Source organism: Octopus sinensis, linkage group LG20 (assembly GCF_006345805.1).
Source record: "Octopus sinensis linkage group LG20, ASM634580v1, whole genome shotgun sequence".
In the NCBI taxonomy this organism is placed as follows: Eukaryota; Metazoa; Mollusca; class Cephalopoda; order Octopoda; family Octopodidae; genus Octopus; species Octopus sinensis.
In genome coordinates, this window is record NC_043016.1 from 7,212,963 (window position 1) to 7,230,999 (window position 18,037).

Below are 18,037 nucleotides of genomic sequence, written 5' to 3' on the forward strand. Positions count from 1 at the left end.
CTTATTCTATCGGTCTCTTTTTGCTGAACTGCTAAGTGACGGGGACGTAAACACACCAGCATCGGTTGCCAAGCGATGGTGGGGGGACAAACACAGACACACAAACATATACACACACATACACATATATATATACATATATACGACGGGCTTCTTTCAGTTCCCGTCTACCAAATCCACTCACAAGGCTTTGGTCGGCCCAAGGCTATAGCAGAAGACACTTGCCCAAGGTGCCACGCAGTGGGACTGAACCCGGAACCATGTGGTTGGTAAACAAGCTACTTACCACACAGCCACTCCTGCGCCTATTGTTGATTATAAATAATAAAATTCAATAAAATGTCAACTGACTGCTAAAATAAACAGGAATATAAATGTATATTATTAATTCTTGAGCTGAGCATAAATACATTTGCAATATTTATAGTTTAATTCTTTGTGTCTTGCTCTTTTTACTCAACTCTTTTACTTCTTTCAGTCATTTGACTGTGGCCATGCTGGAGCACCGCCTTTAGTCGAGCAAATCGACCCCAGGACTTATTCTTTGTAAGCCTAGTACTTATTCTATCGGTCTCTTTTGCCGAACCGCTAAGTTACGGGGACGTTAACACACCAGCATCGGTTGTCAAGCGATGTTGGGGGTGTGGGGCACAAACACAGACACATAAGCATATACACACACACACATACATACATATATATATATATATATATAATATATATATATATATAGATATATATATATATATAATATATATACATATATTTATACGACGGGCTTCTTTCAGTTTCCGCCTACCAAATCCACTCACAAGGCTTGGTTGGCCTGAGGCTGTAGTAGAAGACACTTGTCCAAGGTGCCATGCAGTGGGACTGAACCCGGAACCATGTGATTGGTAAGCAAGCTACTTACCACACAGCCACTCCTGCGCCTTCATAACAAATAATGGAAATTATATTTGGTTTCCAGTTTTTGTATAAAATAAGAGAAATCTTTCCAATCCTTTGATCAGCTAGCATTAGCTGAAGATTTTTTGTTTCACTTACTTAGTCTGAAGGAAGGGACATTCTGATGAGATTGATGCTGTTTATGTCTTGTTTTTAAGTTCTTGCGAGTTGACACCTGCTGGAAAAGACGTGAGCAGCAGGAAGATCCAAGAAGGCCAATATTCCAGGAAGAAAGAACTTGGGTTAGTGATAGTACAAGACTTAGAGATTGGACAGTGAAAGTTGGAGAGACAAGAGAGTTAGGAATTCATGGGTGAACGAGGCACAATAAAAGCTAGATCTGAGGAATGGAGAGCATTAGGACTTTATAGTGGTGATGAAAAAAGTGCATATGTTTAAATGATTTTATTCCAGTCAGTGAAATGGGCCATCTCTGGATATGGTCAAAGATGTTTGTATCTGTTGTAGCATCACTATCCCAGAGGTTGGTTTGCTTTGAGCTTTACCAAGTCATTAATTATAAAGAGGCTGAAATATTTTCTGGCCCTGAAGAGAAGGGCAAATCTTAAGGACATGGTTCTAACTCTCCAACAGATGTGTGATTTCTCCATCAGAGATACTTAGTGACTGTGAGAGCTAACATTTGGAGTACTGTAAACCTCAGTACAACTCCTGTTTAAGGAGGATATGATGTGATGGTGTTTCTTGATGTGAGTTATAATTGGGGTTTATTTGCTATTGAAAAAGACAATTGTTTTGGTGCAACAACAACAAGGAAAAAACTTTTAGTACACTCTGTAAAGAGGTTGGTGATAGAAGGGCAACCAGCTATAGATACAACTAAACATGTGTGAGCATCAGTCTACGGAAGCAGCAGTTCCCATTATGAGATTACTCAGGCATTGGCAACCAGTCCAACCTTAGCCCCGCATGGTAAACTGGGATAGAAATGTAGATGTTCATTATAATAGAATGCTTGATAAAACTCCTTCGGCACATGCTTAAATGATCTAAGAAATGAGAGATGGATACTCTTTTTTTTTTTTTTTTTACTTGTTTCAGTCATTTGACTGCTGCCATGCTGGAGCATTGCCTTTAATCGAGCAACTCGACCCTGGGACTTATTCTTTTGTAAGCCCAGTACTTATTCTATCGGTCTCTTTTGCCAAACCACTAAGTAACGGGGACATAAACACACCAGCATCGGTTGTCAAGCAATGCTAGGAGGACAAACACAGACACACAAACATATACACACACATATATATATATATATATATATGCATATATATGACAGGCTTCTTTCAGTTTCCGTCTACCAAATCCACTCACAAGGCATTAGTCGGCCTGAGGCTATAGTAGAAGACGCTTGCCCAAGGTGCCACGCAGTGGGACTGAACCCGGAACCATGTGGTTGGTAAGCAAGGTACTTACCACACAGCCACTCCTGCACCTAAAAAATTAGATTGGCGTTCAGTTGTATCAAACAGGCTGCCAGCCGGCGGCTATTCACAAGCACGATCCCACTACTGCTACGTTTCGGCCCTGGGCTGAAGCGACCCTCCTTAGACAACCTGGTCCTGATGAGCTCCCTCTCCAGCACCATATTGATGCTGAGCTTAGCGCGGACACCCGATCGCCATAGAAGATCGACTACCAGGACTCCCATCCTCAAACCAGCCAACCAACTAAGCCTCCGAGTAGCTGGATTACAGGAGCATGCCACAACTCCCAGCGGCATGCCACAACTTTTGGTCAGAGATTCACATGCTATACATGATTGAAAACTTTGCTGATGTCTACAACAAAAACACACCTTTCATTGATATTTATTTTGTGAGAAGAGCTACACAGGTGGTTGATGTAATAGAGGAGGTCTCCAATGGATCTGTCTTTAAAGAAGTGAAGTTGTGCTGGTGATCATTGAGGAGACAGGGTCATGGTGTTGAAGAATACCATGGTTGTTGATGGCTGTTTCCATTATCTTTGAGATATGAGAAGTGAGTGCATTAATGTGATAGTTGGTGGGACCAGAGACACTGCCTTTCTTGAGAATGGCATGATAGAAATAATTGCCAAATCTCCATCAAATAAAGTATTTGTAGATACACACACACACACACACACACACACACACATACATATATATATAGAATCAGAATCGAAATCGATCAATGGAAATTGCAGCTGAGTTACCAGTGCCGGTGGCACGTAAGAGAACCATCTGAACATGGCCGTTGTCAGCCTTGCCTGGCCCCTGTGCCGGTGGCACGTAAAAAGCACCATCCGTTCGTGGCTGTTTGCCAGCTTAACCTGGCCTCCATGCCGGTGGCACGTAAAAAGCACCCACTACACTCACGGAGTGGTTGGCGTTAGGAAGGGCATCCAGCCATAGAAACACTGCCAAATCAAACTGGGCCTGGTGCAGCCTTCTGGCTTCCCAGACCCCAGTTGAACCGTCCAACCCATGCTAGCATGGAAAGCGGACGCTAAACGATGATGATGATATATATATACACACACATACATATATATATATATATATACATACACTCCAATGCGACCGTACGACAGGCACCCTTGCCAACCCCCTTTGCTTGTGAAGACATGTTGGGGCAAGCGAAATCGAAATCGAATTGAACCAGCCAGGATCCCTGGTCTGGTGGTACGTAAAAAGCACCATCCAACTCGTGGCGATGCCAGCACCGCCTCGACTGGCTTCCGTGCCGGTGGCACAAAAATACACCAATCTGACCGTGGCCGTTGCCAGCCCCGCCTGGCACCTGTGCAGGTGGCACGTAAAAAGCACCCACTACACTCACGGATGAGTGGTTGGCGTTAGGAAGGGCATCCAGCTGTAGAAACACTGCCAGATAAGACTGGAGCCTGGTGCAGCCTTCTGGCTTCCCAGATCCCCGGTCGAACCGTCCAACCCATGCTAGCATGGAGAACGGACGTTAAACGACGATGATGATGATGATGATGACACACACACATATATTGTGACCGCATGTGTATTGTTGGCGATTTTCTTTCTCCGTCTTCCCTTCTTTGGACTTTTCCTAAATTTCTGATGAAGAGCTCTGCTCAAAACATGAACTCCTCTTTCTTTTCTTCCCTTTCCTGAGCGTCCAATAACACTGTACTTATTCCACGTCCTCACGTTGTTGTTTTTTCTTGCTTGTTCTTGTTTGGACTGATTATATATATAGTATTAAATACATATGCTAATGTATATGCTTTGTGTGGCTGCAAAGGTGAGCAGCAAAGTATATAACTCTCATGTCGCTGATGTTAAAACACTGCTAAGTCATGGGCAGGTGATATAACTCACCTTCTACCTCTTTTGGGAGTGATCAACATTAATGTTTCATTATTTTAGTGGTTTTTCAATGCCTGGGTCAAAGGTGAGTCAGCTAACGAGGTCAATGACTTATATGCTCATGGCCTGTAAAATCAAGAGCTGTTACGCCTGGAAGTCATACCTGTCCATGACTACACCATTGCAGCCACTAGAAAATACTCAAAGCATATACATATTAGTATAAGTATTTAGTAATATTTATCATACTAGAGCTGTTTTTACTTCATATGTAAATATATATTTTTATTAAAGCTGAAAAATCTTCACAAAACTGTTACTCAAAGTTTCATATTTTCCGTTTATTGGACAGTTGTGATAAAATCTTAACTGAAATCAAGTAATATACATGTAATATAATATGATACGATATAATTCAATTCGATGAATAAGCATTTAAATTTGATTGGATGACTGATTTTCAAAACAATGATATGGTTTTTGTTACAATTTGATTGATTGGAAAGAAATGTGAAAATTAACAGTAAAATATATATATATGTATGTATAGGTATAAATAATTGTTGTGTGTGTATGTATGTACATATACATACAATAATTATATATATATATATATATCAAATGGAAATTGTAGCTGTGATACCTGTGCCGGTGGCACTTAAAAAGCACCATCCGAATGTGGCCGATGCCAGCCTCCCCTGACTGGCTTCTGTGCCGGTGGCATGTAAAAAGCACCAACCGATCGTGGCCACTGCCAGCCTCCCCTGTGCTGGTGGCATGTAAAAAGCACCCACTACACTTACGGAGTTGTTGGTGTTAGGAAGGGCATCCAGCTGTAGAAACAACTGCCAGATCAGACTGGTGCAGCCTCCTAGCTTCTCAGACCCCGGTCGAACTGTCCAACCCATGCTAGCATGGAAAACGGATGTTAAACGATGATGGTAATTATATATATATATTATATATATATATATATATATATATATATATATATATATATTGTAATAGTTTCAAGGAAGCTATAAGAAAATGCACAAGTGCTCAGCTCTGAATGCACTACTTTTCATAGCAGAAACAGCTGTAAGCTAATAAAGTTGATTATGTAATTCCTGTTCTTTTGTTATTTAATAATTGATATTATGCTCCATACTCAGCAAATGTTTTACTCTGAAGCATATGTATATTGAGTTCTAACAAGTGGTTATTAGTATTGCTATGCCTATGTAAAATATTATGTGTGTGTGTGTGTGTATTTATTTGCTAATACACATAAAAAAACCCTTACAAACTGATAACCCAATAGTCTTTTCACTCTGCTGTTTGACCTTTAAACAGCTGGAGGTCAACAGGAAGAACATTCTGCTTTCAGGCATGGAGGTAGTGGGGTTGAGAGAGAAGGAGAGACTTCTGCTGTTCAAACAAAACGTTATGCCCTTCAATTCTTTTGGTTTGTTTTTAGCAACTGAAGTCAAGACCATGCTGGGGTACCATATTTATAGTGTAATGTTCTTAGTCTTATGTGTTATCTTTGTGAATCATTTGGTGGTCCAGTTTATTGCTCTCTTTAACAGTATATACATCCTGTCTGGTTGGTGTTTCACCAACTTAGTGCAGAGTGTTCTGTTTCTGCTGTAGTCTTTTGCATCTATATAACTTTTTGCCAGGGTTTGGTGGTGGTGAGTTTGGCCACATTCCATAATTCTTTTAGATGACAGATGTAACCCTTTTGATACCAACCCGGCCAAAACCGCCTCTGGCTCTGTAGTTTTGAATTAAAATCTTCCACCAAACCTTAGTCACAATTTATGTTCCTAACACTAGCTGAATGATAACTAAACACAGAGTGGACAAACAAGGACAGACAAATGGATTAAGTTGATTACATCGACCCCAGTGCATAACTGGTACTTAATTTATTGACCCCGAAAGGATGAAAGGCAAAGTCGACTTCGGCAGAATTTGAACTCAGAACGTAGCGGCAGATGAAATAATGCTAAGCATTCGCTTGGCGTGCTAACATTTCTGCCAGCTCGCTGCTGTGTGTGTCTTTCTGTATGCATATGTATCTTTATATATGTGGTGTGGTGTTTATCTATGATTATGTATATATACTACATGTTTGTACATATATCATGTACATATATGTAGGGCTTTTGTAAGTATAACATCATCATTCAGTGTTTTAAATCCGGGTTTTGTCCCTGTTGACGGGCGTGGCCAGATCTACCCCAGTGTCATAGCAACCGAGGAAGGCAGGTGCAGGCCACCCCAACCTTTTTTGGTAACTGGATTTTCTACTGGATTTTTGTATGTATATATATATATATATAATCAAAATAAGCAACAAGGATATCCCTGTCCAATCCCTGCCAGCATTAAAAAAAGGGACATTAAAGGGTTTTTTTTTCATTGTTGTTGTTTTATTTTATACATGTTGTTCCAAGTCTCACCCAGAGACCCTCAACCAGCAGCAAGTTGAATGTTACATTTGACTAGCAATGATTTATATTGTAAGGAAAGGAGGCTAGGTTCTGAGAATTAAGATTTTGTTAAAAGGTTTATTTGTGGCAAGCTGGCAGAAATGTTAGCACGCCGGGCGAAATGCTTGGCGATATTTCGTCTGCCGTTACGTTCTGAGTTCAAATTACACCGAGGTCGACTTTGCCTTTCATCCTTTCGGGGTCGATAAATTAAGTACCAGTTACGCACTGGGGTCAATGTAATTGACTTAATCCATTTGTCTGTCCTTGTTTGTCCCCTCTGTGTTTAGCCCCTTGTGGGTAGTAAAGAAATGGGTATATTTGCAAGTTTAGAAGAATGTAAAAGATATGTGATTTCGAAAGAGTTTATAAGATTTCATTGTTATTATTTACAATTAGGCCCAGGATGATGGAAAATATTTCTTCTGAATATTCCAGAAAAGTGAAAAAGCCATGTAGATCCAGTTGAATGGAGGAAACCTTAACAGGGGTGTCAATGCTTGGGCATGCTGTAAAGATACATATGCATACTGAAAGACACACACTCATATACACACACATCATCATCAATCATCATCATCATCATCATCATCATTTAATATCTGTTGCCTTTGCTGGCATGGGTTGGATGGTTTGACCAGTGCTGGCAAGCAGGAAGGTTGCACCAGACTCCAATCTGTTTTGGCATGGTTTTCTATGGCTGGATGCCCTTCCTAATGCCAACCACTCTGAGACTGTAATGGGTATTTTTTTATGTGCCACCAGCACGGGTGCCATTTGCATGACACCAGTGTCTGCCATGACTGCAGCTTTACTTGGCTTGATGTATCTTCTTCTCAAGCACATCCTCATGCTACATCATGAGCAGGAGTTGTTAAATGGATAAAGGACGGGAACTGGTTAGCATAGACAAAGGCGGCGAACTGGCAGAAACGTTAGCACACCGGGTGAAATGCATAGTGGTATTTCGTCTGCTGCTATGTTCTGAGTTCAAATTCTGCCAAGGTTGACTTTGCCTTTCATCCTTTCGAGGTCGATTAAATAAGTACCAGTTACGCACTGGGGTTGATAATTGACTTAATCTGTTTGTCTGTCCTTGTTTGTCCCCTCTGTGTTTAACCCCTTGTGGGGAGTAAATAAATAGGCTAGCATAGACAGTAAGCCTAAGAAGATAATGGCCATGCATGGCTTTCCTTATCTTGGAATGAAGGTGGAAGAGGACTTGTTAGAGTATCAGATAAAGATATGATGGAGATCAAGTCTTTGCATGTCTACCCTGGGGATAATGATGAAAGAATGCTGCCGCCCTTGAAAGTCTCCGCCCTGTTGAGGATTATACATTGTTAAAATTGTTTGTTTTTTTCCCACCTGTATATTAAACTTGTTTATATGCAAAACCTTCACAACAATACACTCACACACACACACATACTTTGATTTGTCCTTTACTGTCCAAATTTTTCTTAATGTAATCCCTTTGTGGTCAATAAAGAAATCATTATTATTATTATTATTAGTGTTGGTGGTTGTGGTGGTGGTATGGCTTTACTTACCTAGGTAGAAAGATGGAAGAGGACTGGTTGGAGTTGAGGATAGTGTTATGATGGAGATCAAGTCCTTGCATGCCTACCCCTAGGGATAATCATGAAAGAATGCTGCAGGTTGCATTTGGTGGGAAGGTGACCAGTGACAGTGGTGTGACCCTCCATGAGTACAAAATGAGGACTAATAAAGAAAAGAACATCAACCAACTGTACTCAACTGGTACTTATTTTATCAATCCTGAAAGGATGAGAAGCAAAGTTGACCTCAGTGGAAATTGAACTCATAAATGTAAAGAAGGACGAAATGCTGCCTAAGCATTTTGCCTGTGTACACCATAGATCAGTAATTGAAAATAGCAGTATGACTATAATTATTGCTAAACAATTGAACACGTAAATAATTAACAGATTGTTAACCAACAAAAGTAGTCAGTGATCAACAGCAAAAAAAAAAAGTGTGACTCAGAATATAGCAGTTTTTTTTTTGTTTGTATATGTTTTCTTATTAGTTTGTTGTGTTAATTACAGGAGCCCAGTTATGGCAGGTGGTTTGTTTGCCATTGATCGAGATTGGTTCTGGGACCTTGGAGGATATGACCCAGGATTGGACATCTGGGGAGGAGAGCAATATGAATTATCATTTAAGGTAAGAAATGTCTTTTGATTATTCAGATTCTAATTCTAGAGCATTCTGCCAACATATAGCCACTCTGTTTCAAATATTTAGATCAAATTTTCAGTTCAAGAATACCTCTCTCCTCTCCTCTTACCAATCTCAGTAGCCTTACAAAGTGTCGAGGGTATTGCCTTTCCTACTGGACTAAAGGATTAAAAGGGAAATCTGTTCCATGACTTAACAAATGATTTTGAAATGAGTTAATCTAAATTCATTTAGAAATTGAAAATAATTTATTTATTTTCTTTTCTTCTAACATTGGGTTGGACGGTTCAACTGGGGTCTGGGAAGCCAGAAGGCTGCACCAGGCTCCAGTCTGATCTGGCAGTGTTTCTACAGCTGGATGCCCTTCCTAATGCCAGCCACTCCGTGAGTGTAGTGGGTGCTTTTTATGTGCCAGACGAGGCTGGCAACGGCCACGATCGGATGGTGCCTTTTACATTGCCACCAGCACGGAGGCCAGATGAGGCTGACAATCGGCCACGATCGGATGGTGCTTTTTATGTGCCACCGGCACGGAGGCCAGTCGGAGCAGCACTGGCAAAGGGCCACGTTCAGATGGTTCTCTTACATGCCACTGGCACTGGTATCACAACTACAATTTCCATTGATGTTGATCGATTTCGATTTTCACTTGCCTCAACAGATCTTGAGAGAGAAATATTTCTTATGCATTTTTGAAAGCATCTGCTTATCTGGAATTGATTTTGGCTAAAAAGAGAGAATTCTGTCAATGGGTTTGCACCAGAGTGATAGTAATGTTTCAAAGAGTCAATTCTTCATCTGCAGTTGAATGTGTTGTTCTTACTGCTGTTGTTTACTTCCATATTAGTCCTGATTCAACTGGCCCTCAGACATAAAGGGCCAGTTACAGGGTTTCTATGGCATATAATAATTGATTGAGATCACAATATTCCTCTCTGAACAGGACACAGCTCTATTGCAGTGTTGCTTGTTTACAGCTGAGTAGACTGAGGCAAAGTGAAATGAAGTGTCTTGCTCAAAGACACAATGCACCAACCAGTCCAGGAATCAGAACCATGATCTTGTGATCTTGAGTGGTACACCCTAACCTGAAGGCCACTCCAACCTGTAGACCTCCCCAATCACAAGATACCATGAACCATTAATACAATAGGGACCTGAGATATTAATACAGCAGAGAGCGACCCTATGACCTATTATTATGGTAGAGGCCAACAATGCATTAATAAGGTAGAAGCCATTAATCACCATCATAGTTTAATGTCCGCTTTCCATGCTAGCATGGGTTGGACGATTTTGACTGAGGGCTGGCAAACCAGAAGGCCGCACCTGGCTGCAATCTTGATCTGGCAGTTTTTCCCTTCCTAATGCCAACCACTCCAAGAGTGTAGTGGGTGCTTTTAATGTACCACCGGCACGGGGTCAGTCATGTGATACTGGCAATGACCTCGCTTGAATCTTTTTACACATGCCACCAGTAAGGTGCCAGTAAGGTGACGTTGGTAATGATCACGCTCAAATGGTGCCCTCTTATGAGCCACCAGCACGGAAGCCAGTTGGCTGCTCTGGCAACGATCACACTTGGATGGTGCTCTTGGCACCCTACTAGCACAGGCACAAGTGCCAGTAAGGTGACGCTGGTAACGATCACACTCAAATGGTGCCCCTTTATGTGCCACTGGCATGGAAGCTGGTTAACCGCTCTGTCAACGATCACCCTCGTATGGTGCTCTTTGCACCTCGCTAGCACGGATGCCAGTCATCTTGTTATTCCCTAACCCATTAATTCATGGCCCATTAACAAAGTAGGGGCCCTGTCCCTCGTAATTCCCTGATCTGTTAAAAGATATACCTGACATTTTAAATGTTTCTGAATGTCTTCCGTCTGATTTCACCTGGAATGGAGAAAACTATATTCTAATAAAAGAATCCAAAATTTGATTTTGCTTTTCATTTATTTTATGATTTTATTTTAGATTTGGCAATGTGGTGGTGAAATGGTTGATGCTCCTTGTTCAAGAGTTGGCCATGTTTACAGGAAATTTGCTCCTTTTCCAAATCCTGGGGTTGGAGATTTTGTTGGGCGAGTATGTCAAACATTTTGTTTTTATTATTATTTTTTTTACTTTTAAAAAAAATTTTTTTTTTTTTACTTGTTTCAGTCATTAGACTATGGCACTCCTGGGGCACTGCTATGAAGAAATTTTAGTCGAATGAATTTTTTAAAACCGGGTCCTTATTTTGTCTGTTGCTTTTGCCACGCTGCTAAGTTATGGGAACATAAACACATCAACACCAATTGGCAACCAATGGTGGGAGACAAACAGACACAAACATTTGCATTCTCCACTATAATACGGTATATTTAAAATATCAGGAAACATCAATACATTTCACATGACAGAGGTTGAAAATAGTTTCGGTTATACAAAGAAACAATACAGTTCAATTGTTTTGTTCTTTTTTTAGTTTCATTCATTTGTCTACAAATATACTGGGTCGCTGGCTTCAGTGACTTTAGTTCAAATCCTACTTTGTGTGCGTGTCTCCCTCCCTCGGAAGACGAGAGTGAAAGGAATTGCAACAGGCATGTTCGTCTCCAGTCTCGAGCTAATCGACTTTTTCGTTTTCCACATGAAACGGAAAATAAGGCTGGAGAAGAAATGCTTGTCGCAAAGTGTGTTTCGTAAAAGATGGAAGTCTATAGCAAGTATGTTGCGAGTGAAAGAACCTGTTTAAACGAGAATATAAAAAAGGAGAAAGCAAAGTCTTCAGTTTGAGTTTGTGGTTTGTGGGGTCAACTGCGTCCTCCACTTCATTTTTTGTTAATCACTCATTCTCATTTAATTGCATATATTTTAATTGTTTGTTTATTCATACGTGGTTTCGGCTCATTCGATACCCTGACCCCAACGTTTGTTTTGTCTGCGCCCCCCCCCCCCGTATTGTCCCCTCTTTTTTTCTCAATCTTATGGTGAATTAAGAAGTTCTCTCTCTCTCTCTCTCTCTCTCTCATTAATGGAGATTTGTCTATGATCCATCATAGAATCTCTGTTGTTTTAATGAGTCATGAAGCCTCCTTTGTGTAAATGGTTTCTGCTGGGCTTTCTGCTGTGTTGATCTGTTCTCCTGTGCATTAAGTACTTAACCTGGAGCCTACTTAATGAGTTGTTGCCTATTGAATGACTAAGTTCACTCAACACTGACACACATTCTCTCTCTTTCACATGCACACATTTTCCTTTCTCACACACACACACACACACTGTCCCTCTTACATACATTTTCTCTTTCTCTTGCGTGCACACACTCATTCTCTTTGGCATTCTCTCTTGTTCTCTTGTTGTGTGTATATATATATATATATATATATATATATATATATATATATGCTTGTGTGTATGATTCGTTCCGTTTTGTTTTGTTTCTTCTTCTCCCAGTACAGTTTTTATATATATATATGTGTATATATATATATATGTTCTCTCACACACATACACGTGTACATTAGTGTTCGTGTGTGTGTGTGTTAGTTTGTAATACTCACTCAACTCCACATTTGGTTCTCATTCGACTTCCAGATATTACCAACATGTGGTCTCTCTACTAAACGCTATAACCTGCTGACATGTGGTCTTTGTTAACATGTGGGTTCTATTAACGAAGCCACACAGGTGTAAAGAAAGAAAAGTTTACAAGACTATTTAGAATGATACAATCTTGTAATTAAAACAAATTAAATAAATTAATCTTCAACATCCTTTCACTTGCATTTTGTTATTATTATTATTATGTCTATTTATTTATTTGCTTTTTCTTTTGAAGAATTATCGCAGAGTTGCAGAAGTATGGATGGATGAATATAAAGAATACATATATCTTCGGCGGCCGCACTACAGAGATATCAACCCAGGTGATATAAGTGCACAGCTGGATATAAGAAAACGGTTAAATTGCAAACCTTTCAGCTGGTTCATGAAAGAAGTGGCATTTGATATACCAAAGTTTTATCCACCTGTAGAACCACCAAATGTCGCTGATGGAGAGGTGCGTATTGTTTGTTGTTTAATTCTCCTTATTTTTTTTCTTCTAATGGATCACTCTGGAAGAGAAACCATTGCTAAGGCTGGTGAGTTAATCTTTGTTGCCTGGGAACATTCGAACTTGACCATCCACATTCCTAATTTTCCATACTGTGTGTATGAATGTGTAGTTAATCAGGATAATGAAAGAAGTACTTGTTAAAATATATATGTACACACACACACACACACATACACTCACACACACACACACTCTTATGCATCTCTATATATATAAACAGCAAAATGTCTGTCTGTGTGTATGTGTGTATCTTTATACAAATCCACAATTTTTCAGTTAGAGGGCTTGCACTTTCTGTGGTCATTCAAAAACCGTCCAAGGGTGGTCGTGCACCTCTTTACATTTCCCCAGTCTCCCCGCAAAGCCATTAAAAAATCAATAGAAGTGACTTTTTTTGTGAATTTTCTATCCAAAACCCAATCAAAATGCCTGAAACTTGACATGCCAATTGAATGCCAGCTAGCTGTATGTGATTGGAGATTTGGACAGTACTTGTGTGTATGTGCGCATGCATGCAGCTGTATATGCATGCACTAGCACTGTGACCCAGCGTTGCCGGGTCATAGTGCTAGTGTTAGTTAAAGGGGATATTTATAAGCATACAAACTGAGACAATTAACAGAAAAGGCCTACTACCGGTGAAAGTTCAAAATTCATTATAATAAAATGATTATCTATATGTATGTGTGTGTATACTCTTTATTCTCTCTTTTACACTCTTACTTGTTTCAGTCATTTGACTGCAGCCATGCTGGAGCACCACCTTTAGTCAAACAAATCGACCCCCAGGACTTATTCCTTGTCACTCTAGTATTTTTTCCATCAGTCTCTTTTGCCGAACCACTAAGTTACAGAGATGTAAACACAGCAGCATCGGTTGTCAAGCAATGTCGGGGGGACAAACACACACACACACACACACATATGTGCATATATACAACGGGCTTCTTTCAGTTTCCGTCTACTACATCAACTCACAAGGCTTTGGTCAGCCCGAGGCTATAGTAGAAGACACTTGCCCAAGGTTCCACACAGTGGGACTGAACCAGGAACTATGTTGTTTGTAAGCTACTTACCACACAGTCACTCCTATGCCTATATATATATAAATATTTAGCAGGTCCAAGAGTTTTGTGCAGTGGCACTTGTCAAATTAGTTACAAGTGAAAGACTTGTGAGTATATTTAGCTGGTGATAACTATATTTCCTTCTGGTTTGTTCTACTTCGAATTTTAAAATCATAGTAATGTTGTGGATAATTCAAATATTGTTATATTTAAGAATGGTCATTTTTTTTTTCTTGCTAAAAAAAGCTTTTTTTTTACATCCCCGTAACTTAGCGGTCGGCAAAAGAGACCGATAGAATAAGTACTAGGGTGACAAAGAATAAGTACTGGGGTCGATTTGTTTGACTAAAGGTGGTGCTCCAGCATGGCTACAGTGAACAAACATTATATATGTTCTTTACTTATTTATTATTGTTCTTATTTTATCTTATGCCCATTATCAGGAAATCTTTTGTCACACACCTGTGACCTCTTCAGCAACACTTCCATCTCATTGGAACTCCTGTCTGATGACTCGGCTTTCAAATTTATGCTTAAAGAAAGAATAATCCTGGTTGTCAAGGTAGCAGCGAGATGTCAGTGCTATCACGATGATTCACTCAGATTTAACTTCCCTTAATTTTAGAATACAAAAATATTTCTTGGAGTCTGTTGTTCAGTGAGAGTTTTCCTGGGAATAAGCAGAGGTATTCCAACTGTGACCATCTAAATACATTTACGTGTGTGTGTGTGTTTGTGTGTGAGTGTGTGTATGTGTGTGTGGAAAGTGATGCTCTAATTCAAAAATATAATTTTATATTTTATATAATTTTAAAAATATTTTTATATTCACAGATTCGCAACAAAGCTAGCAATTTATGTCTTGATACTCGGTTCCGAGGACCTAACGAACGGTTCCAGTTGGAGTCTTGCATTAAAGATGGTCAAGGACAGGGAGAACAGGTAGGTTTGAATGTCCATTGATAGTTTATAGGTCCAAAGGCGGCGAGCTGGCAGAAACGGTAGCATGCCAGGCGAAATGCTTTGCGGTATTTCGTCTGCCATTACATTCTGAGTTCAAATTCTGCCAAGGTCAACTTTGCCTTTCATCCTTTCGGGGTCGATTAAATAAGTACCAGTTATGCACTGGGGTCAATATAATCGACTTAATCCGTTCGTTTGTCCTCTCTGCATTTAGCCCCTTGTGGGTAGTAAAAAAAATAGTTTATAGGTTCTATGGAACTGGCAATATGATTTTAAATTGCCAATTCCCTTTATATACAAACACATACATTATCTCCTTCTTTTTCTCTCTCTCTCTCTCACACACACATGCACACTACCTCACTCTTTCTCTTACATACTTGAGCTCTCTCATATACACATATGCACATACAAAAACACTTGCCCAAATTGCCAAGCACTGGAACTGAACCCCAAACCTTTTGGTTGGGAAGTTGTGCTTGCGTTTGCATATTTGAGAAGACATTGACATTCATACATGCATGAATATATAGAAATACACATGTGTGCATTCATGCACACACCAACACACACACCTTTATAAAATCCAAATAAGGAGACCAAGAATGACTTTAACACATCTATACAATTGTTCAGTTACAATTGTTTTCGTACCAACTCCACTTTCAACACCAGTTCACGCAAAAGTTCAAAGTTAAAAATATATCTAATATTCGCAGTTTTAAACATTAAGGTGATACATGTGATCCAACAACAGAGTAGATAGCCTAAAGCTCAGGGTAAGTGCTGCATTGTAAATACACCATCCTTCTACCCCCCACAGGTCCTTATATATATATATATAAGTTCAGCAAAATTTAGAATCAGATGAATATGGTACTTACGTTAATGGCACCAGAATTTTGTATGGTATTATCCATATAAATCAAATGGGGTGATTATAATCATAATAAGCAACAAGGATATCCAAGGTAGTGTAGCACAATCGTTTCATGCTACTTCATTTTATTAAACACTGTAAGTATTACATCAGTAAATGAAATAAGTATAAAAATGTGCATTGTCCATTTAATTAAAAAATTCTATATTTGGTTGAATATTTTAAAATTGATGTAATACTTACAGTGTTTAATAAAATGAAGTAGCATGAAACAATTGTACTACACTATCTTGGATATCCTTGTTGCTTATTTTAAATATATATATATATATATATATATATATATATATATATATATATATATATAAACAAATGATAGAGAGGGAAAATGGAATATATGAGAAACTTTGTAAAGTCTCTCATATATTCCATTTACCACCTCTATCGTTTGTTATATACACAGCATACACTGCAGAATTCTTGTGGTTGATCTAGTGACAATTGTGTAAATACCATGGATGATGTCAAGTAGCCTCAAGCAGGGAACTTGCTTCGTCTGCTTTCTGCTAGGAACATACCCAACACTTAAATATTTACTTATATATAGAGGTTTTAATTTGTATTTGTATCAGTACACGGAACATGGAATGGTATATAATGTGTGGAGGCGTGAAAGAGAAGAATATTTTAATGTTGATAGAAATTCAATAATGTCTTCAGTTTGGTTTAAATATTCCACCTGTCCCATGTCATTTCAAAGGTTTTAGAAAACATCCAGAAATTTGTAGTGCTTTAACAGTGTCTGTGCTGTATGTGTTAGTATACTAATTTTTACAGGAAAGCAATCAGTAGGGACCTGTTCATACACTATGAGTCGGCCCTGCTCACCAGAGCAAAGCTGCATGCAGGTGAAATGAAATCTCATCATCATCATCATCATCGTTTAACATCCGTTTTCCATGCTAGCATGAGTTGGACAGTTCGACCAGGGTCTGGGAAACCAGGAGGCTGCACCAGGCTCCAGTCTGATCTGGCAGTGTTTCTACAGCTGGATGCCCTTCCTAACGCCAACCACTCTGTGAGTATAGTGGGTGCTTTTTACATGCCACCGACACAGGTGCCAGACGAGGCTGGCGAATGGCCATGATCAGTTGGTGCTTTTATATGTCACCGACATAGACGCCAGTCATGCGGTGCTGGCATCTGCCGCGTTCGGATGGTGCTTTTAACGTGTCACCGGCACAGGTATCTTAACTACAATTTCCATTTGATTTTTATTTTGATGTTGGTGTTGACATACTTGATTCATTAGGTCTTCTCAAGAACAGCGGGTCACTCTACGATCCAAGGTTAGCACAGCAGGCCATCCTGCAAACCATGGACTCACTTCATTTGTTAGGTCTTCGAAGTCACAGCATATCTCCAGAGGTCTCGGTCTTTCATCATATCCTTTGTGAGAACTTAGCACACAATGGCTATCTATCATCTGTGGTCAAACAATAATATTTACAAAGTATCAAAGCCCTTAAACCCAAGTCTGAAATGTGCTTCCTTCAATTGCCCTTGTGATCCATAGGGAGGGACTTAACATACAGATGGTGCACACTGGTCTATCCCTCAGGAAATTTCTGTCAAGGAATGATACCACAGGTAACACTATGGGGTGCACACTAACTAATTGCCCCTTCAACAACATCAAAATATGCCCAAGGGCCTATGCAGTATACAATCACCAATGTTATATATGACATGTTCACTGCTTATTTTATCTGGTGATGGTGAGGACCTTGTTTTCCTGACTAGATGGCCCCTCCTGTCAGCAGCCCCTTTAGAGCAAGGACCAAGGCCATTTTATCAAACCATGGACATAAGACAGGTTGTCGGCAGCTGAACCAGACAGTCTTCTCTGTCCTGTATCAATTTTTATTAGGCATTGTCTTCTTCATGGGTTGCCTGTACTCCACCTTTACAGAGTTCCCACTTCTGTTTGTTCCTTTCATTTTTTTTTTGTTTTTTTTTGACAAGGGATTTACAGATTAATGCCCCCTCCTTTTCTATCACCAGTCAC

General features: G+C 39.7%; 1 protein-coding gene across 1 annotated transcript in view; it reads left to right on the forward strand.

Annotated features, from left to right (window-relative positions):
• LOC115222665 (putative polypeptide N-acetylgalactosaminyltransferase 10) overlaps positions 1 to 18,037 on the forward strand; it is a 40,313-nt gene that overhangs the window by 4,143 nt on the left and 18,133 nt on the right. The window contains exons 2-5 of the mRNA XM_029792984.2: positions 8,823 to 8,940; positions 10,932 to 11,042; positions 12,781 to 13,002; positions 14,961 to 15,068. Coding sequence (XP_029648844.2) covers positions 8,823 to 8,940; positions 10,932 to 11,042; positions 12,781 to 13,002; positions 14,961 to 15,068 — 559 coding nt within the window. The remainder of the gene's footprint in view (positions 1 to 8,822; positions 8,941 to 10,931; positions 11,043 to 12,780; positions 13,003 to 14,960; positions 15,069 to 18,037) is intronic.